General features: G+C 39.8%; 1 protein-coding gene across 14 annotated transcripts in view; it reads left to right on the top strand.

The window, feature by feature from the left end:
• ptprt (protein tyrosine phosphatase receptor type T) overlaps positions 1-23113 on the top strand; it is a 475774-nt gene that overhangs the window by 227065 nt on the left and 225596 nt on the right. For all 14 annotated transcript variants that reach the window (XM_017723239.2, XM_017723236.2, XM_017723234.2 and 11 more), the window contains exons 8-9: positions 7735-8031; positions 21643-21752. In XM_017723239.2, coding sequence (XP_017578728.1) covers positions 7735-8031; positions 21643-21752 — 407 coding nt within the window. The remainder of the gene's footprint in view (positions 1-7734; positions 8032-21642; positions 21753-23113) is intronic.

Genomic DNA, 23113 nt, shown 5'->3' with positions numbered 1-23113 from the left:
TATATAACGTGATCTACTGTGATTACAAGCTTGACATCATAAAAATAGAAGAAGCTTTTTGGTACTATACAGAACCCTTTTCAAAAAAAGTTCTATAGAACCGTTTAAAACACATTGTCCATTAACCTGAGGAACTCTTTCACCATGCCTATGAAACCTTTAATCATGAAAAAGGGCTCTATATAGAACCAACTTTGAGTCTATATAGCGCCAAAACGGGTTCTGCAGTTGTTACAAGCTTGCCATCACAGCAATAGCAGAACCTTTCGTGGTGGTATACAGAACCATGTACATCACATTCTGAACAATCCATCTAAAGAACCATTTCACCATGCAAAGAACCCTTTAAGTATGCAGAAGGGTTCTTCAAGTGTTCATGGTTCTATATACAGCCATTTTTCTTTTTACTAGAGAACCCTTGAAGAACTAGCTCTTTAAAGACTGCATATACAATCAAAAAGGATTTGACATCATAGCAATAGTAGAACTCTTTTGAGTGCTGTATAGAACCATTTGCATCACATTCTCCATCAAGTTTCACCATGCAAAGCATGGGAATAGTTCTTTGAGTGCTCATGGTTGTATATAGAACTGTTGTCTTTCCTAAAGAACCCTTGAAGAGTTTATTTATACAGCACTTTTTACAACAGGTGTTGTCACAAAGCAGCTTTACAGATCAGTCAGTGTTACAGAGAGAAAGAGAGAAGAAAATCCGGGTGCTGAGTCCCCATGAGTGTTGCCAGTGGCGACAGTGGCAAGGAAAAATTCCCAAAAAAGAGCCATCTTTTTAAAAGTTTCCATCCATCCATTTTCCAAACAGCTTCTCCGTCAGGGTCGCGCTGGAGCCTATCCCAGCAGTCTTCGGGCGAAAGGCAGGATACACCCTGGACAGGTCGCCAGTCCATCGCAGGGCAGACAGTCACTCACACCTAGGGACAATTTAGCATGTCCAATTGGCCTGACTGCATGTCTTTGGACTGTGGGAGGAAACCGGAGAACCTGGAGGAAACCCACGCAGACACGGGGAGAACATGCAAACTCCACACAGAGAGGACCCCGGTCACCCGGCAGGGGAATCGAACCCAGGCCCTCCTTGCTGTGAGGCGACAGCGCTACCCACCACGCCACCGTGCCACCTCTTTAAAAGTTTCCATACCTGTAAATTGGAATTTGAGTGTAGGGGGCAAATTATAAACATTATAGTGGAAATTCAGACTTTTTATACTGAAAGTAGTTCCATGGTGGAGAAGCGGGTGCTTGTAGAGGACCTTACTGACTGATTTGTTTACTGTGGTGCTCATAGGAGGCAGAACTGTTGTATATTTACTGAAACCCCCAGTGAACCTACACGTCTTCTGAGCTTTATGTGGAACGTTGATGATGAATGTTGATAATATTGGGCCGTGTTGGGGCTCAGAGCTGCTCTATGTATTGGATTGTGATTGGTTCCTCGGCGCCTCACGGTTATAAAAATATGGCCCTTTGAAATCAGATGAATCTTTTTGAATCGCCCTGTATTTGGATACGTATTATATCTTATATTTGGAGATGATGAAATTCAGTGCACGCTCCAGCCTCCCTCTCTGTAGAAGAACTGAACCGAGACAGGCCAGACGGGGCGACGTTGAGGCGTCCCATTTTTATGTTTTTGTGTTTTTTCCTATTCCATCATTCTCTTCCATCTCTTTGTCTTTGTCTCTCGCCCTCCCTCGCCTGAATTGCCCCGTTTAAAGTACCCATGCAGCTGGGCGCTTTGGACACCCATTGATATGTTTATTGCTTGCAATTTCCTCACTTGCCCCATGCAGGGGGGCCGCGTGGTGGGAGCGGTGGAGTTGTGATGAATGTTGCGGGGCACTTGAGCTCGGGGAGATCGCGCTGCTGTGGCGACGCACAAGATTGATTTCTTTTCCGCGTTCCTCCCCGGTGCCTTCGATTAATGACCCTCTCCGCTTGCCATCCGTCAGCTCTTCCCCTCTTCCAGCCCTCAGCCGGGCTCTCAAAGCCCGCCGATGCCACTTTGTTGTCCCCCTGAACCCCACCTCACCCTCCCCACCCACTGATCATTAGCATACCACTAACATGCTTACCTTCCCCTCTTTGCTCCAGATTAATGACATTACTCTTGCCCTCCACCTGTTCACTAGCAAAGCCTTGAGCCCCCTCTGCCCTCCCTCAGTGGGGGTCTGGGGAATATGGACAAGCATCCCTCGCCAGCCAAAAGCCGAAACAGAGCCATAACTCAAGCAGACGTGCTGTAAGGGGAGCATTAGCTATATAGGATTTGACTCTCAAATTAGCAATCTTTCTAGATTAGGGTTGAAAACCAGGCCCGATTAGCCACAGATTATCCGTAATCAGGCCCTCGGAAATGAGGGATTTGGTGGCTTCGGTTGTTCAGCATTATTTTCCATTAGTTTTTCCGGGATTAGGCGGCGGACACAAAGCTAAGGATGCTGAAGTGGCTCGTTTTCTGCTCTCTGAAGAGCCGAGAAGTGAAACGCTTTGTAAGCACACGAGAGGCCGCAGAGTTTTTTCAGTCGCACACAGACACTGAGATCAGGAAAAACGAGCGAGAAAGGAACAAACGCTGCTGCCGATACTGATGATTCCGCATCGCAGCGCGCCAGCGAGCAGCAAGGCTTAAATAAGCTCTGCCACAGCGCAGTAAGCAAGACTTTAGAGCTGCGTTTCAGTCTCGAAGACTTGATTTTAGAGCAGATTTCTGTGCTGAAAAATTGGTTCATGTGGTAATAAGTTTTTGTTTTAATTTAACCGATTTTATTCAACTCGGATAAGTTTGAGGGAAACAAGGTGAAGCAACGTTGTAGTTTAGATGAGCAAAAGTGAAATTTTACATCAGTTCAAACTTTAAAAAGTGGAGGAAACATTGTTTTTGGCAGGAGTGAGTCAAGAGTTTGATTTCTGAAAATAATGACTGTAAATATTAACTTTGTATGTCACAATAATTACTATTATAATAAACTAAATTCCAAAGTAATATGTCAGAATAATGAAGGAGTGAAGGAAGGCCATCATTTTAACATGGTAAGTCAATATTTTGAAAATTTAACTCAACGTAGTGAGTTAAGTCCAAATTGTGAAAAAATGCCGTTATTTTGAGATGCTCTGAAATGATTTCACCACAGTAATTTAATATTTTGAGAAAAGAATTGATTTTTAATAATAACTCATTGTTTTAACATAGTGAAGCCAGAAATTGTAAAATGTGCCATTTTTACAAAATAAGTCAGAATTTTGAGATGCTATGATATTATTTCAGTACAGTAAGTTAATATTTTAAAAATATAAGTGATTATTGTTTTTATATTAACTCATTGTTTCAACCTATTAAGTCAAAAGTTATAAAAAAGTCATTATTTTTACGAAATAATTCCAAATTTCGACAAAAGTTATTTTGAGACATTATGCAAATACTTCACCAAAGTAAGGTAATATTTTGAGAAAATAAGTGATGTTTAATATTAACTCATTGTATCAAAATAGTAAGTTAATGCTGTAAAACGTCATCAGTTTTACAAAAGAAGTCCGATGTTTGACAAAAAGCAAATATTTGGAGATGTTATGATATTATTTTCCGCAAGTTCATATTTTATTTTTATATATTAACTCATTGCTTCAACATACGAAGTCAAAACTTGTAAAACATTTAATTGTCTTCACCAAAACAACTTTTAAAAGTACAGATTTGGAGAAATGCAGTTATTTTTGAGATGCTCTTATATTTCCTGGCCATAGTAAGTTAATATTTTGAGAAAATGAGTCATTATTCTGACAAAATAAGTAAAAACGTTTGAGAACACTATTTTGAGAAGCTGCGGTTTGACCTACTGCTGCCAGAAACAGAGCAGAATAAAAGACTGCAGGCGGTTTTTTCTCCTGTTCCAGAAGCTCAGCTCAGCTCTCAGTGCGGCTGAGAGAGTTCAGTGAGGACGATGGCTCACAGTGTTTATACACGCAGAGGGCAATAAGAAGCGCTTGAATTCAGTCAGCGTGGTCAGTGACGACACTGACAACCACAGTAAAAGTTCAGCAAACAGTCTGTTCTGCAGGGTATGTTTTGGTTTGTCCATCTGAATCTTCCTGACCAAATCGTGAGGTAAATTATTCGGTAACTGCATGAAATAAATGTACATTTTTATTTATTTATTTATTTATTTTGTAAAAGCTCCTCAAATGATCAGAACATGAATTTTATGATCTCCACACATCACTATAGCCTTACAATCAACTGCTGAAAGCCCAAAATCTCCGACGCCCTTTCTGTTATTTTCTAAAAGTAATGTTTCCAGAGCAGATCACTGAAGAGACGCCGTCTGTTTATAGTTTAGAGCCCAGATTTGGGTCGACTTTCAGTAGAAAAACAAAGTTCAGCTTATTATTTTATTATAAGGGTTTAAAATGACATCACTGTCTATTAGACTGGAGAGAAGAGCTACAGCCTCATACGACGCCCAGCTTCTGAATGGAGCTTATGGAATATGATTATGAAGAACATGACCAAGTGCGTTTTGGGACCACTGGTGGTCTCGAGGAGTTAAAAGGTTAAAATCTTTCTCACCAAATTCCTTCATGTTTAATGGAAATCATTTATATGAATATGTATAAAGTTTCTGTTTTAGTGCGCTATGTTCAGACGTTCTCTGTCGGCATTTCTGAGCCCCAGAACTTCTACAATAGTGCCTCCTGAGAGAACTGGGGAACTTGTAAGCTTCTAAAGATGCTAAAACCCTCTTTCACATTCAGCTCCCTGAAGATACAGCGGAGTCTGAACTGAAAGGAAGCGTCTGGCCTTCTTTATGTGATGCTCTAATCTAGAGGACTTAGCGGGACATCGAGGACAAACCGATTTACATGTAACAGCCCCACTGCAGCGCTTCAGCACGTCGCTGCTCTCGCTGTTTCCCTGGAAAATGTTTCTGTTTTGAGTAAGTGTGGAACAGATGTTCAAACGAACGGCAGCACAGTGCAAAATGCCCCACAATGCATCTGAAATGAACGCTTGATTTGCTAATGCTGTGCAGAGGGCCGCCCACTAAATGTGCACAGGGCTGATGAAGGAACCGGGTTCTGCAGGGCTGTGACTCTGCTCTGGATAGTAAAAAACAGAATTTCCAAATCAACAAAGCAGACTATGAGCGCAATTTCCAGCCACATCATGGCATATTGTCCCTGTGTCTTCTCACTTACAACGAGACTAAAAATCTAGTGCACACTAGATACACATAGTATTGAGTGCTCACCACATGGTACCTGGTGTAAGCCTGATAGTATTGGGTGATTACATAGTATCTGGTCATGTGTACCTAATGGTATCTGATACATGCTTGATTAATAGCATCTAGTGTGCACTTGCTAGCATCTGGTTCGCACCTCATAATATCTGGTGTGCACATGACAGTATCTGGTCGCCGGCGGGTAGTATCTGGTATGTACCTGATAGTACTGGGTGATCACCACGTAATATCTGGTGAGCATCTAATAGTATCTGATGTCCATCTGACAGTATCCAGTTCCCATCTGATATTATCTGGTATGTACCTCATAGTATTGGGTGATTACCACATAATACCTGGTGAGCATCTAATAGTATCTGATGTGCACTTGATGGTATCTGGTCCCCATCTAATTGTATCTGGTATGTACCTGATAGTACTGGGTGATCACCACATAATATCTGGTGAGCATCTAATAATATGTGGTGTGCACATGACAGTATCTGGTGCCCTTCGGATAGTATCTGGCATGTACCTGATAGTACAGGGTGATCACCACATAATATCTGGTGAGCATCTAATAGTATTTGATGTCCACCTGAGAAGTATCCAGTTTCCATCTGATATTATCTGGTATGGACCTAGTAGTACTGGGTGATCACCACAAAATATCTGGTGAGCATCTAATAGTATCTGGTGAGCACCATGTCAAAAAAATGAGGGTAAGGGCTTTTTCTGGTAGCACCTCTATGGGACTCTAGTAGCGTGTCAGCGATGAGCTAAGAGTGACTTACAGGAACACTTTTTGTACGATTTAGCTTAATTACAGACTGGGGGCAGTCGTGGGCTGGAGGTCAGGGATCCAGCCTCGTGACCGGAAGGTCGCTGGTTCGATCCCCAGAGACGACAGTCCATGACTGAGGTGTCCTTGAGCAAGACACCTAACCCCCAACTGCTCCCCGGGCGCTGTGGATAGGGCTGCCCACCGCTCCGGGCAAGTGTGCTCACTGCCCCCTAGTGTGTGTGTTCACTGGTGTGTATGTGGTGTTTCACTTCACGGATGGGTTACATGTGGAGGTGGAATTTCCCCGTTGTGGGTCTAATAAGGGTCTCTTAATTAATTAAAGCTTGTAAAAGACATTCCAGGTGTCATCATAAGCTTATAAAGTATATTTGACCTTCTGCAGTCGGATGCAGAAGTTTGTGCACCCTTAGTCAAATTCCATGTTGTTGTGTAAATAAATGTGAATAAGTTACACATCAGCGGCACCTTTTAACACAGGAATACTGTTAAAAAACAATATTTGTGGCATATTTCCACTTTGTTTCATTAAACAGTGCAGGTTTCCTGTTTGTGTTCAATTTTGTTCAAAAAGTCTGATTTTTAAATGTATTTAGTTTTATGACATTAAAAAGGCCAGTAACACAAAAGTTAATAAAGTAGGTCACGGCTGCATTTCTTTCTTTAGATTTACTCAAACATGTAACCCAGACCTGCTTCTAGCAGTCATATTTTGTGAAATGTGAATTTAAGAACACATTTTTTTACATATTTGCTCTTGTAATTATTCTCAAGAAGATGTTAAGAAACAAATTCGGACGATTCTTAGAAAGCTCTCTGAAGCACTCTGTGCTCCTCGCTATGTAATTAATAGAAAGGCCACATTTAGGACGGTTTTCTTTCTTGACCCTCCTGTGATGCTCTGGGTCAAGCTGACCTCTTTCCAAGATTAAGAATAAAGGAAGAAATACGTCAATCGTTTTTTGGAGAACGAAACCTTTGCTGCTGGACGTCCAGCTCGTTTAGTGTGATTTGAGCTGAAAGGGTCAGTTTGACCAGGAACAGTTTGTGTTAATCAGCAGTGCTGACAGAAAATATAGATGACCGAAAATATTTGGAAAAAGTTTGAAAATGATTTTTAATGAAAAAGGAGTGAATTATTATAAGTGGTCCTTGACCTGTAAAGGCTCAATTACACATATTAATTGGGCTAAAGACGATGTTTATGGAGAAAAATATCACGTTTAACTGGATTCAGATGGTTGAATATCCATCGATGCCTCCTGAACTCGCTCACCATCTTACAAGGTCAGTACTCTTTAGAATGGATATCTTCTCATCAGTTTGTGCTGGTCATCCTCTAGTCCTTCATCAGTGGTCACAGGACGCTGCCCGCAGGACGCTGGCTGGATATTTTTGGTTGGTGGACTGTTCTCAATGAATGTAGAATCAAGGAGGTGCTCATAGTGTTACGCCTCATCTGTGATAAACCACCAGTTATTGATATGACAGTTGATTCCAAACTTGGGAATAAAAAAGCACATATCAAGAAGGTTGATTGCATCCGGTTTGTGTGTAAAAGCTCAGTGAATTAGGCACAGTGTGCTTTATCTCATTCTTCAGTAATTTCTCATCGCTCTGCTGAACTTGCTGATTGACTATCGGTTCATTTCGAGGTGGTCCTCTATCTGACCCTCCTCCTTCCTCTGTGTCCAGATCCAGTGAACGGTCCTCAGAATGTGAAGGTGGTGGACGTCCGTGCGAGGCAGCTGAGGCTGGAGTGGGACCTGTTCACCTACGCTGTGACGCGCTGCCACAGCTTCAACCTGACGGTGCAGTACCAGTACGTCTTCAATCAGCAGGAGTTTGCCGCTGAGGAGCTGATCCCCACCTCCTCCCACTACATCCTCAGAGGACTGCGGCCTTTTGTGACCGTGAGGCTCAGGCTGGTGTTGGCCAACCCAGAGGGCAGCAAGGAGAGCGAGGAGATCGTCAAACAGACCGAGGAGGACGGTGAGTGTCCTGGGATGGACTGCAGTGCATGCGTGTCCAAAAGTATCCAGACAGCTCCAATAATGATTTAGTTCAGCTACTTTAAAGGGCTCAGATCCCACAGCAGGTCCGCTTAGAACGTCCATGTGGGTTTATGGACAAAACCATAATTCAGTTTATCCATCACCATTTTAATTAAACAGTGGAATATAATACAGTGTAATATTTATTATATATTTATGTTCCCAAAAGATCAGAAATATTGAATAAAACACTTTACATTATAGATCATTATAGATCAAACCAACAATTGATTCCTAAATAAATTATGTATTATATTATATTATTCATATATATATATATATATATATATATATATACAGTGCACTATTTTTCTAAACAACTTGAAATTTCTAAATAAAAACCATCTAAAAATACCTTACAGTGTCTTGATGTGCAAAAAATGACATTTGTTTATTTATTTATTTATTTTCAATACATTAAATCCAGTAAATATATAGAAACTGTGCAGGAAAAAAGTTTGGCAGGAAAAACTGATAATTAAGTGTGTTCTCTGTACAGGATGTTTTAACTTATTTTCCCCTAGAGAAGCAACAAAATATAGAAATTGACCGAGGTGTTTAAACTTTTGCATACAATTGAATAGAAAATAAGATAAGATGAGATAAGATAAGATAAGATAAGATAAGATAAGATAATCCTTTATTAGTCCCACAGCGGGGAAATTCACAGTATTACAGCAGCAGAGTAACAGAAGTAAGGCGCTCAGTAATAGAAACAGGAAACAGTATAAACATTATAAATTAAAAAAAAAATCTATAAACATGAAAAATAATTCGTTTTGAGTGCTCCGCCTGTGATCTCTTTGAAAATCAAAAGCGTGAAGAGCAGGGCTTTGATGTTAATGTTTTGAAATGTAGTTTTTATCGTACATTACCCACATCACCTGTACGTATATAAATCATTTAGTTTCATTTTCAGGTTTTATTTTACTCAAAACTAGATTACCACAACAGTAGACTGTGCTCCTCGTCTACATCTTCTAGCATCGTTTTAGTTTTTACTGATTGTTGATATTAGAGTCCTACTGAGATTATTAAATATTAGATGTTACCGAAATTAGAGAAACTTACAGAGTCAAAATTGTGACACAGTGCTGGTGATAGGAACCCGGCGTCCACCCATTCAGGGACACATGCAGGGCGCTGTGCGGCAAAGTAGGCCCCAATTATGATAAACGTATTATTCCAGATTTTCCACTATTTTCCATCATTAACATTCCATATAAACTCAGAAGACTTGTGTAGGTTCTCTGGAGGTTCTGGATGGTAAATAAAGTGTCTATATCTGTGTTGTAGTCATGGCGACGCCTGGTTCTCATCACCACCACTGTAAAGACGCCTGAGTGAACAATGGCGTTCATCTCTTGCTCTGTGTTGTTTTGTGTTGTTTTTGTTTTTGCATTATTATTTTTTTTATTAATGATAATAACTCATGCAAATCATCACCTTCTCATCACAATCACATGTCAACAGCAATCAGTGTCGGCCGGCAGCAGCTCGTTTAGGAAGCCGAACGTGATCGGATCCGGCTCATCCTCCCTCTCAGCCATGTCAAGGACAAGTTTTAACGACGGGCCGGAGTGAGATCGTTTACAGCCGAATTTGCACAACTCCAATTAATTAGACGCAGGCGAAGGTCGTATTCCCGTTCTCCACTCGCGATCGAGAGCCAGACGCTGGAAATAAGCGATATCGGAATTTAATAAGAATCATCATCGTTTCCCGCCATGAGATGCTCCTCGTGTACGGTTGTAATTGTCAGCCTCGTGAATGATGGGTTGATTGCAGACCGGCTCGTCTTCCTTACAGAAGGATATCTGTTTGCTGTAAGGTCAAAGCCCGCACATCAAAGCGGAAGGCTTGTTTGATACAGGAACCATGAAAGCTTGTTGCTGGCAATCAGGCCGGCTGCAAAATAAGTAAAGCCTTTTATACCACTGAGTCTTTCATGGAAAGCCCGAGGCGGGGGGCTGGGGGGGGGGGGGGGGGGGAGTGGTGGGGTTGTCGGGGGGTTGGGGGGGGGCAAGGAGGAAGAAAAAGTATACCAACATCAACCCTTAGCAGGAAGAAAAACAGTGTTATTAGTGTGGAAGGAGGGCAGCACATCGATTGGTTGCCTATTTCGGTTCCTTTGATGCCTAATATCCTACATTAGGGAACGCGCTATAATGACCCGTGCTAAGATGTAGCCGCCACAGGCTAATTGCCTTCACAACTTGTAGCTCTTATTGTTGCGGAGAGGGAAAGGTTGGGTGGGTTTTGTTTGCCGTCTTCATCTCAGGCTTCACTTAAGCGGTTCACTTAAACGGCTGGTTCTTCTGCGACTGGAGACTTTTCCCTGTTTTGTTTTCCAGCCTTTGTGCCGCAGCTCTCGCAGGTCGACGTCAATAGAGCGCTACAGAGATCACTGCGGCCTTTCAGAGCCAAGTGCCGACCATTTATTGAGCAAATGGGTAGGGCTATTCAACACTGGCCTTTGGCCACCTCTTGGTTTTGTGTTGCGCTTGTAAGCGGATAAATTAGGACGTCAGGCAAGTATCTGCGCTGTGAGTGATGTTTGTGCTTTTTCACTCAATGGAAAGTATTAACAGAGCCAGCAATGGGTGGACGTTCCACATAGCAAGTGAGAAAAATGGAATGAGAAAAAGGAAGCGTAGTATCTTTTTTCCGGGCAGAACTGTGTCCTTCAGCCTCATCGACTTGACACAATTCCCATATTTAAACATAAAAACATTGGACATCTCTCACCACCAATTCCTAAGAAGAAATTTCTTAAAACCCACTTTACGAAGATTCTGACATTCACCAAGGTGCCCTTATGTGGTGTTTGTTCTTAGGTAATAGCAGTTCTGCACTTTGAAAACATGTCGTGAATCTGATGTAGACATTTTCTTAGAACCTTTCTCAAGAACTGGTGTCCAGTAGTCACATATGGTGCTGTGTGTTATACCTGCTGGGTTGATATCACAGTGTAAAAGACTCTGATGGTTTAACAGGTGCTCTGATTTCAGCTGCATTTGATGGTTTCCTAAAGGGATCTAAAATCTGGTAACCATTAAGCCAATTCCCATTAGAAACCAACCATCATTTTAATCCTAATGGCTCTAATAGTCTTTGGTCAGCAAAACAGGAACCAACAGGAACTTTTAAACGTTTCTACACTCTCAGAATGGTACTAAACTGTCACTGGGTCGGTTCCCCTCTTGTCACTGGGTGGGACCCTCAAGGCTCCATCTCAGTACCTTCAGTCAGGGAACATAACTGAACCATAATCCACTGAAATGATCTGTTCTAAGCTGGACTGACTCCACACACCCTGCCTCGCCTCGCCTCCAGGCTTTTATTCTACTGCTCTGTTTTAAAACATTCGGTTATGAAAAGCTACAAATACCAACTTTTCACCTGGAGAAACTGATTTAAAGTTCACAATCAGACCTTAAACCCACTGCTGGAGCTTTGAGGGAACATTTACACTTTTGTACCTTGATGAACGGAAAATGGACCTGAACAGAACCTTCATTACTAACAGTGTATGGCGCTTTTAAAGCAGGGCAGTTTGTACAGCTGAAATAATATATTCAGCCTCCTTTTAGTTCCCTTTTCTCTCTCACTGCTGGCGTCTGGTGATGCCTCACTACTTTATATTACATTACATATTACTACCACTATATTATTCATATTTCTCCCTGAAGATGTGTAAGACTGGTGGAGGTTGAGGAGCAAATCCTAAACGAACACGAATGACTGACATTCGACACTCGTACTGATAAGCAGGACTTTTATTCTCTGAGGAGGGGAAGTGCTCAGAGGGGAATAAATATATCTTAGAACACATGACGGCGTGACATTGATTGATTCATCATTACCTGCAGATGTGAGACTGGCAAGAAGACACTTCCACATTTATGAGTCACCAACAGTGGAGGTATAATGTGTTGCTCTGTTAGACTGAAATGAGTGGAATAGTTAGTTTTCTGACCTTAAGTCTTCAGGTTATTCTGGCATGTATGTTAGTTTATAAAGGTATTTAGTACTCACAACAGCTGGAAAGAGAGTTGAGATAATCAAGTCCTACAGCCTGAACGGTGAATGAATGTTCATTGATTAATCTCATTATAGACACGATAATTCAGAATACATAGCCCACCTTTCTTTAACTAGCCTAACATTCTTCAACCAGCATGCTGTTCAGTTACTAGCCCATTATCTCTTAATGACAGTAAATTGGTATTCGCTTACATACCCTTCATCAACTAAACCACCAATTTTAAATTTAGCCTATCATTCATCAACTAAACCACCAATTTTTAATCTAGCCTATCATTCATTAACTAAACCACCAATTTCAAATTTAGCCTATCAGTCATTAACTAAACCACCAATTTTTAATCTAGCCTATCATTCATCAACTAAACCACCAATTTTAAATTTAGCCTATCAGTCATCAACTAAACCACCAATTTTTAATTTAGCCTATCATTCATTAACTAAACCACCAATTTTTAATCTAGCCTATCAGTCATCAACTAAACCACCACTTTTTAATTTAGCCTATCATTCATCAACTAAACCACCAATTTTTAATCTAGCCTATCATTCATTAACTAAACCACCATTTTTTAATTTAGCCTATCATTCATTAACTAAACCACCAATTTTTAATCTAGCCTATCAGTCATCAACTAAACCACCACTTTTTAATTTAGCCTATCATTCATCAACTAAACCACCCATTTTTAATCTAGCCTATCAGTCATTAACTAAACTACCCATTTTTAATCTAGCCTATCATTCATTAACTAAACCACCAATTTTTAATCTAGCCTATCAGTCATTAACTAAACTACCCATTTTTAATCTAGCCTATCATTCATCAACTAAACCACCAATTTTTAATTTAGCCTATCAGTCATTAACTAAACCACCATTTTTTAATTTAGCCTATCAGTCATTAACTAAACTACCCATTTTTAATCTAGCCTATCAGTCATTAACTAAACCACCAATTTTTAATCTAGCCTATCAGTCATTAACTAAACTACCCATTTTTAATCTAGCCTATCATTCATTAACTAAACCACCAATTTCAAATTTAGCCTATCAGTCATTAACTAAACCACCAATTTTTAATCTAGCCTATCAGTCATTAACTAAACCACCACTTTTTAATCTAGCCTATCATTCATTAACTAAACCACCAATTTTAAATTTAGCCTATCATTCATTAACTAAACTATGATTTTATTTAATCTAGCCTATCATTCATTAACTAATTACCATTTTTTAATCTAGTCTATCATTCATTAACGAAACTACCATTTTTTAATCTGGCCTATCATTCATCAATTTTTAATCTAACATATCATTCATTAATTTAACTAACATTTTGTAATCTATCATATCATTAATTAACTAAACTACCATTTTTTAATCTAGCCTATCATTCATTAACTAAACTATGATTTTTTTAAATCTAGCCTATCATTCATTAACTAATTACCATTTTTTAATGTAGTCTATCATTCATTAACTAAACTATCATTTTTAATCTGGCCTATCATTCATCAATTTTTAATCTAACATATCATTCATTAATTTAACTAACATTTTGTAATCTAGCATATCATTAATTAACTAAACTACCATTTTTTAATCTAGCCTATCATTCACCAATTTTTAATCTAGTATATAATTAATTAACTAAACTACCATTTTTAAATCTAGCCCATTATTCATTAACTAAACTATCATTCTTTTCTCAAGTTACCATTTTTAAATTTAGACTGTCATTAACTAATCTACCATTCATCTCACCTTTCACTCATTAACTAAACTACCATTCTTTAACTAAACTGCTCATTTTTAATCTAGCATATTATTCATTAACTAAACTACAATTATTTTACTAAACTACCAATTTTTTAATTTACCCTATCATTCATGAACTAAACTACCATTCTTTGAATAAAATATCATTTTAATCTATCCTATCATTCATGAACTAAACTACCAATTTTAAATCGTCTATTATTCATTATCTAAACTACCATTTATTAAATATAGCCCCTCATTCATTAACTAAGCTACTAATTTTTAATCTAACCTATTATTCATTAACTAAACTAATGGTTTTTAATTTAGCCTATTATTCAGTATCTAAACTACTATTCTGTAACTAATCTGCCATTTTTAATCTAGCATATTATGCATTAACTAAACTACTAATTTTTAATCTAAACTATTGACTAAGCTACAATTTGTCAACTAGTCCACGATTTATTAACTAGCTTAACGTTCTTTAACTAGCCTACTTTTCACTGACTAGCCTACAATTATTTAACATAACCTATTGTTTATTAGCCCGTTACATGTCCAGGCCTCGCCGGCAGGCCCAGAATTTTTATACACTTCTATAATGTAAGAATAGCTCCAGCAGTTTACATTGACGTCCCTGTAATTACTGAATAATATGTGTATTAGTAGTAATAAGTCTGGGATTTTAAGGGGTTAAACTTGGCTCCAGCTAACTGGCCTCACTCGCTCTCGGCTCAACTTGACTAATCTGATTCCCCTCAGGCTTTTCTGTTCAGCTCATCAATATGCATTTCATGTAAATGTATACCATATTTATACATAAATATACGACGGTGCACAAACTAACACACATTTAGGAAATTGGAACAGGAGCCAGTTTAGTTCCTCCGGCACTGAAATGGAAATTAGGCGAAGAGGCACGTTTGCTGCACGGTGAAAGAAGCTCGAGGTGACTCGTGAATCAATTACTCTTACAGAATAGTGGTGTATAAATGCAGCAATAACATAATAGCATTAACGTTTAATTGATATGTGCAGCTCAGCTGCCGAAGACTGAGGCAAATGTCAGAATTAATTAAGCATGAACTCGAGCGGCTATATATATCTCCATAAAATGCCATTCGTTTAGTGAGTGAAGAGATGAGGAGATGAAGAGATCCGTGTAGGCAAATACAGTTTTGTCAACATTAAAAATGAGAGCTTTTGTGATGAATTGGTTACATAAACAGTGTTGACAATCTGAATCAGTGACAAAACTAATTTCCATTATTCAGTACAGCCACTGGACGTTTTCAGCACGTATTAACTCTAATGCAGCTCAGATCTCTGGTTACCGCGTTCAGCCGTCGCTGTACCGAAAAGTGAAACGACTGAGTGTGAAAGAGAAGTGAAGTATTAAAGACCAGCCTGATAGTAACTGCATTCATGTGCAACGATGCTGTATGGAGAGTCACCTCATTGTAAAGCTCACCAACCAAACAGTGTAAACAGTTCAGACTTTCTTTGTCCCAGACCCGTGTGATACATAAGCCACTGAAATTTAGACCGTATCGGTTCCGTTTGGCAACTCAAAGGAACATAAGACGGAAAACTCACTCCTTTCTTCCGGAATAAATAAATAAATCAATAAAATAATAAATAAATAAAGCAGATAAAGCAATATGGAGCTTCACAAACAAAGCTGATGAAAGCCTTTCTCGTCTAATCTTCTCCTCTCATTTGATGTGTTTTAGTTAAAAGGAAATCCCATCGCCCGGCCACGTTATTGCTTCATAGCCGGCAAAGAGAAACGATGTTTCCCAGATTGAGACGGGGTTTTCGCGAGCGGCGCTTAATTCGAAAATTTCCCGGAGGGTACGTGAAGCGCTCCGCATCCATTTACAATTAATTTCCTTCAGCTTGTTTTTAAACAGTGCGCAATAAAAAAGAGAGAGAAAGAAACGGCGAGAACAGAGGAGGGTTTAGGCTTATGAGATTAGAGCACATCATGCCGGTTTATACAAAACGTTTCTTTGTCTTTATCTTGTGCTGGGGAGTTGGTTTTGATATGGATCGCTCTCTCTTGGTTATTCAGCATATCCTCTTCTCTCTTGTGTTCCTGAGGTTTTTTTCTCCTTTTGCATATGAAAACCCATAATTGCTGGCCTTTGTGTTAGCAAATTGACGGACAGCTGCAACGTTTCACTTGTAAAGCAGAACCTATCATCTCTCTGTGTAACCTTATATGGGGATAATTGCAGGAGGGGGAAATTAGCATGAGGGCCAAAGCAGCAGCTCTTACCTTATTAGGTAAACAACAACAACAAGGGCTTCATCTACTGAAATCTGCTCACGCAGACAGGGTAAAACAGCTTTTCTGTGTATGCTGTTAGTCTAAGACTGGCTTTAAGCTTGTGAGTTGCCTGCAACATAATTTCTTCACAACTTGGCAACATGCAACAAGTTACATGAAATTACATGAAACATGCATCTAGTTTTCTGAAGTTTAAAGCCAGTCTTCGACAAACAGCATGCATCTAGTTGCACGTTGCAAGTTGCCTGCAACATAAATTCCTTACAACTTGGCAACATGCAACAAGTTACATGAAATTTAAAGTCAGCTTTCAACCAACAGCGTACAACTAGTTGCATGTTGTGAGCTGCCTGTGACATAATTTCCATGCAACTTGGCAACGTGCAGCTAATTACATGAAGCTTAAAGCCAGCCTTAGACTAACAGCATAATACTAGTTGTATGTTGTGACTTGCTTGTAACATAATTTCCATGCAATTTGGCAATGTGCAGCCTATTGTATTAGCTTTAAAGCCAGCCTTAAACCAACAGCATGAAACTAGTTGCATGCTGTGAGTTGCCTGTAACATTATTTCCACATAACTTGGCAACACGTAACGTGTTGCCTGATGTTTAAACTCAGTCTTAAACTAACAGCCCACAAGTTTCACACAGTTTGGCAACATGCAACTAGTTTTCTGAAGTTTAAAGCCAGTCTTCGACCAACAGCATGCATCTAGTTGCACGTTTCAAGTTGCCTGCAACATAAATTCCATACAACTTGGCAACATGCAACAAGTTACATGAAATTTAAAGTCAGCTTTCGACCAACAGCATACAACTAGTTGTGAGCTGCCTGTGACATAGTTTCCATGCAACTTGGCAAGGTGCAGCTAATTGCATGAAGCTTAAAGCCAGCCTTAGACTAACAGCATAATACTAGTTGCATGTTGCAAGTTCCCTACAACATAATTTCAACACAACTTGGCAACATGCAGCTAATTGCATGAAGCTTAAACCCAGCCTTAGACTAACAGCATGCAACTAGTATACAACCTAACAAATGCAACTAGGTTTCAAGCATCTAAAGTTGCAGCCTGAGAAAGAAGAAATGAGTGCAATCCGGTTATAAAAAGTCACGGCCGCCATTTGATTGGGGTAGCGAGAAAGAGAGTGAGAGAAAAGACGAAGGTCTAGAGTAATGAAACATGCCATTCAAAGGCCTGAGCAGGCAGCTAATGAGCTTTTGATTAACTGTGGCATTTGACTGTCACACATATACACAAACGTAAAGAGACATAACAGCGGACAGACGCTCAGATCTAATTGTGCTCCATTGTAACTGTGATATAATGAGATTGAGCCAAGGCCCAATTTAGGCTAATTAAGTTTTATTGACGATATAATCAGGATATGTAGCTGAAATATAAACATCATATTTTTCATGTAGATGATTTTCCCTGTATTATGCGTGATGACTTGGAATAGAAGGACAAGTGAGAGGAAAACATAATCCAGGAATGTTTGTATGTAGAGAAAAGTGAGAGTAGATCTTTATGCATCTCCAATGGGTGAATTTGACCGTATCGCATTACTTTTTGAGCTCACATGCTTAATTTACCATGCGGAATTGCGCAGACAAAGGCTAATGGGAAGATACCTTAATTCTTTTCCCTCACAAAGGAGCAAGCCAAGGCTGCTGGTGGCTAATCCACGATTGCCTGAGGGGGCCTCCACTGTCAGACCCATTACAGACCTGCCATGCTCATCTTTTTAATCTGCCCTCCCAATTAGCTACGACTTAGTGCTGGGCAAACAGCGGCACTAAGGCTGCGAAGTTGGGGTAAATGGCCGTTTAGCTAAGTCATTAGCTCTCTTTGCTCTGACTATGAGGAATGTGGCTAATTAGCATGTCATCGCCAGCAGTGCACATGTGAGAGAAACGGTGTCTCGGGGCGGACCCTCAGGCATCCCCCAGCACTGAGTTACTGCCAGTATCAGGAATTAACCCTCACAGAACCGAGCTCTGACTCTCAGTGTGTTTTCATTGTTTTTTCCACACTCAGAAATTGAAGTTTCTCAAGCTGCTGACCATAAATGACCAGCTAAAAAAACAGTTTTTAATAGTGGTTCCCCACTGGCCTTGCCATTTAGTCCAAGACTTCCTCCATGAATAACTTTACAGGAAAAATGAAAAACGTTTATAAATTTGAACTAAAATTAATGTCATTTTTTTTCTATATAACTGTGGACCATTTCTGTTAGTCGGTTTACCACGAAATTTGGACACAATGTAAAGACCAGCTGTTATTTTCAGTTATGCCAAAAAATTTAGAATGCCAAAAATGATATATTTTGGTTTACATATAGTATTTTGATGAAATGTGACAAAAATGCAACAATGAGGTTAAGAAATTGTCTGACTGTAAATATTAACTAATTATTTGATATTACTGAATCTAAAACCTACAAAGATGTTATTAATTACTGTAATTTCAGTCAATCTGTACCAGCACATATAGATCACATCTTGCACAAGATCTTATAATATATATATATATATATATATATATATATATATATATATATATATATATATGTCATTTTTCAGTTTTTGACATAAATTAAAAATACCCATAGTCTTATATAATGTGTGTAAATTTCATGATGAACAGACCAAAAGAAATGACCTAAAATTACTTGGAAAAATGTCTGGTTCCATTGACTTACATTAAAAACAGAGTATGTTTTTACCTTCTCCTGTAAAGTTACAATATTGGAGATATGAGGTTTTGATCTGACAACAGCGGTGTATATATATATATATATGTGTGTGTGTGTGTGTGTGTGTATGTGTGTGTGTAATAAGTGTGTACAACTGTACATATCATATATTTTATTTCATAACCAAAACAAAAACCGTGTAAGGGAAATGGTTTATATTATTGTGCATATATGTATATATTTTTGTATTTAAATGCTACACACCTAAGATATTCACTCACCTTCACACCTGTAAATGTGCTGTGTCAATAAACATTATATGATTTGATTAGATATTTTTTATGTGAAAAATAAATGATATGTCATGTTTAAAATGTAGCATAAATTTGTCTGCTGTGAATAATAAAACATCCATAGCTCATAACAGGCTGAGTCGGGCGTGTTGGGGTGGGGAATATCTGAAAGCGTGAGATGATTGAGTGTATGAACGGAGAGAATGGGGCTGTTGGGTGAACGCAGCGAAAAGGTGGTGACAATTGAGGCCTAATCAAGAAATATGTTAGGAATGAAGGAAAAAAGAAAACATCAGTATCAAAGACAAATCCTTACTTGGGACTGGTAGACTGACCGTTACTATAATCCTAGATCCTTGATGCCATGATTCAGTTTAGAGCATGGACTGCTGGGATATGTAGTTTTAGTGGACTTTGATGGGCTTATATCATAGAAAACTCTCTCTTAGAATCAACTGGATCAGCTCACATTGAACTCATTGTTTTTGTGATGTCACTGAAACCAACACATTTACATACATCTGCCCGTAGCAGCTCAGCCCCGCCCATTCAGACTAAAGTTATAAAGATTGCTTCAGACCCTACTGCCTTTTGAATAAGGGCATTCAATCAGATGAGCTCATTTGCATATATCAGTCTTAAAGGCCCAGTAACTTAAATCAGCCTCTTTAATTCTAAGGGAAAAAGATATTTTGGATACTGGACGCATAAAACATCATGGTAACACTAATCGTCATAAGTGGAGATCAGGGTAAAAAAATTGAAGCAGAAGAAAAGTGTAAATATTGGCCCTTTAAGTCAGAAAAGTGTAAATATTGGCCCTTTAAGACAGAAAAGTGTAAATATTGGCCCTTTAGGTCAAAAAAGTGTAAATATTGGCCCTTTAAGACAAAAAAGTGTAAATATTGGCCCTTTAAGTCAGAAAAGTGTAAATATTGGCCCTTTAGGTCAAAAAAGTGTAAATATTGGCCCTTTAAGACAAAAAAGTGTAAATATTGGCCCTTTAAGTCAGAAAAGTGTAAATATTGGCCCTTTAAGACAGAAAAGTGTAAATATTGGCCCTTTAAGTCAGAACCAGACGTAAACAAAGCTCCAGCGTCTTTTTTCTGTCTGTCACCTTGAGAACAGACCCGACAGTGTTAACGGTATTAAATACGGCAGGAATACGGAGACAGGTAGTGGAATAGGCGCAGGCCGACTCTCGCGCGCAGACGGAGTCGTAGTGGTAACGCTCGTTATCACCTCTCCGAGCTGAAGAGAAGAGTCTCAGAAAAGCTGTTACAATTCGCACTCCTTCACTGCGGCTGAGGTGCGTTTGACATAGTTTCACAGATCCAGTCAGCCGCTGTCTGCTTGCCTCGCTTCACCTTCTGCCCAGCAACACTGTTGCGCTACGTCATCCTCCCCCTAAAAGAGGCTAAATCACTCTTATATTAATAGATGTTGGTCCTCAGAGTGTCAGAACCGTTGGACTGAAAGTGAAGGTGTTTGTTTTCAAACTCTGGAGTGATGAGAAACCGTACTGTACTGTTCCGTTCCGCACTGCGGCGCTCCAGCCGTCGCCTTTGATCCGCTGATTTAATTGATCTTCCCAGTCCGTGTTATTAGTTTGAGGTTTCCATGACAATAATCCGGATATTTTTATGCTGCTCGCTGTAAAATCAGAAATAGGACAACATTTTAAACAGAGGCCTTTTAAAGTTTAAAAGCTTCCTAATGTGTCTTTTTGCAGTGGAGTTTCTTTTTGAAGGCCAAATGTACTTAAGTGAACAACAACAAATCCTGCAGACAGACAGACAGACAGACAGACAGACAGACAGACAGACAGACAGACAGACAGACAGGCTTTATCGATCCCCAAAGGGACATTTAGATGCTAAAGCAACATGTTCTTCAGTACATCTGGCTGCTTGTGTGTCTGTCTGTCTGTCTTTTTGTCTATTTGTCTCTCTCTTTCTCTGTTTGTCCATCTATATGCCTGCTTCCCTCTCTGTCTGTCTGTCTGTCTGCCTGCTTGTCTGTTTAACTGCCTGCCTGCCTGTCTGTCAGTCTGTCTGTCTGTCTGTCTGTCTATCTGCCTCTCTCTCTGTCTGTCCTTCTGTCCTTTGCCTATTTCTCTCTGTCTGTCTCTCTGTCCTTATATCTATTTGTCTCTGTCTGTCTGACTTTGTGTATATTTCTCTGCCTGCCTGCTTGTCTTCTGTGTATTTGTCTCTGTCTGCCTGCCTGCCTGTCTGTCCTTCTGTGTATTTGTCTCTCTCTGTCTGTCTGCCTGCCTGTCTATCTGTCTATCTTGCAGTCACTGAAATGTTCCGGAGAGTTCAATAAAATTATGGAGTTCAATAAATTTATCAAAATAATCAGCAGATAAATTGATTACTAACATTCTCAAGGGTGACAGTTATAAAGCTGAAGGTGGTAAACGTGTGTGTCCGTGTCTCTGCAGTGCCCGGTCCGGTTCCTATGGAGTCCATCCAGACTGGCCCATACGAGGAGAAGATCTTCATGCAGTGGAAGGCTCCCAATGAGACCAACGGCATCATCACTCTTTATGAGGTATGAACTAAATTCAACGTCAGCGCTCAGTATCAGTAATTCCAAACAATCAGCTCTCAGTAGCAGTAACACTAACCAATCAGTTCTCAGTAGCAGTAACACTAACCAATCAGCGCTCAGTAGCAGTAACACTAACCAATCAGTTCTCAGTAGCAGTAACACTAACCAATCAGCTCTCAGTAGCAGTAACACTAACCAATCAGTTCTCAGTAGCAGTAACACTAACCAATCAGCTCTCAGTAGCAGTAACACTGACCAATCAGCTCTCAGTAGCAGTAACACTGACCAATCAGCGCTCAGTAGCAGTAACACTAACCAATCAGCTCTCAGTAGCAGTAACACTAACCAATCAGCTCTCAGTAGCAGTAACACTAGCCAATCAGTTCTCAGTAGCAGTAACACTAACCAATCAGCTCTCAGTAGCAGTAACACTAACCAATCAGCGCTCAGTAGCAGTAACACTAACCAATCAGCTCTCAGTAGCAGGAACACTAACCAATCAGCTCTCAGTAGCAGTAACACTGACCAATCAGCTCTCAGTAGCAGTAACACTAACCAATCAGTTCTCAGTAGCAGTAACACTAACCAATCAGTTCTCAGTAGCAGTAACACTGACCAATCAGCTCTCAGTAGCAGTAACACTAACCAATCAGCTCTCAGTAGCAGTAACACTAACCAATCAGCTCTCAGTAGCAGTAACACTAACCAATCAGCGCTCAGTAGCAGTAACACTAACGAATCAGCTCTCAGTAGCAGTAACACTAACCAATCAGCACTTAGTAGCAGTAACACTAACCAATCAGCTCTCAGTAGCAGTAACACCAACCAATCAGCTCTCAGTAGCAGTAACACCAACCAATCAGCTCTCAGTAGCAGTAACACTAACCAATCAGCTCTCAGTAGCAGTAACGCTAACCAATCAGCTCTCAGTAGCAGTAACACCAACCAATCAGCTCTCAGTAGCAGTAACACCAACCAATCAGCTCTCAGTAGCAGTAACACCAACCAATCAGTTCTCAGTAGCAGTAATACTAACCAATCAGCTCTCAGTAGCAGTAACACCAACCAGTCAGCTCTCAGTAGCAGTAACACTAACCAATCAGCTCTCAGTAGCAGTAACACTAACCAATCAGCACTTAGTAGCAGTAACACTAACCAATCAGCTCTCAGTAGCAGTAACACTAACCAATCAGCTCTCAGTAGCAATAACGCTAACCAATCAGCTCTCAGTAGCAGTAACACTAACCAATCAGCACTTAGTAGCAGTAACACTAACCAATCAGCTCTCAGTAGCAGTAACACTAACCAATCAGCTCTCAGTAGCAGTAACACTAACCAATCAGCGCTCAGTAGCAGTAACA

The sequence above is a fragment of the Pygocentrus nattereri genome, chromosome 26, assembly GCF_015220715.1.
Source record: "Pygocentrus nattereri isolate fPygNat1 chromosome 26, fPygNat1.pri, whole genome shotgun sequence".
NCBI lineage: Eukaryota > Metazoa > Chordata > Actinopteri > Characiformes > Serrasalmidae > Pygocentrus > Pygocentrus nattereri.
The sequence above is the reverse complement of the archived record's forward strand: the minus strand, read 5'-3'. Positions and strand labels throughout refer to the sequence as shown.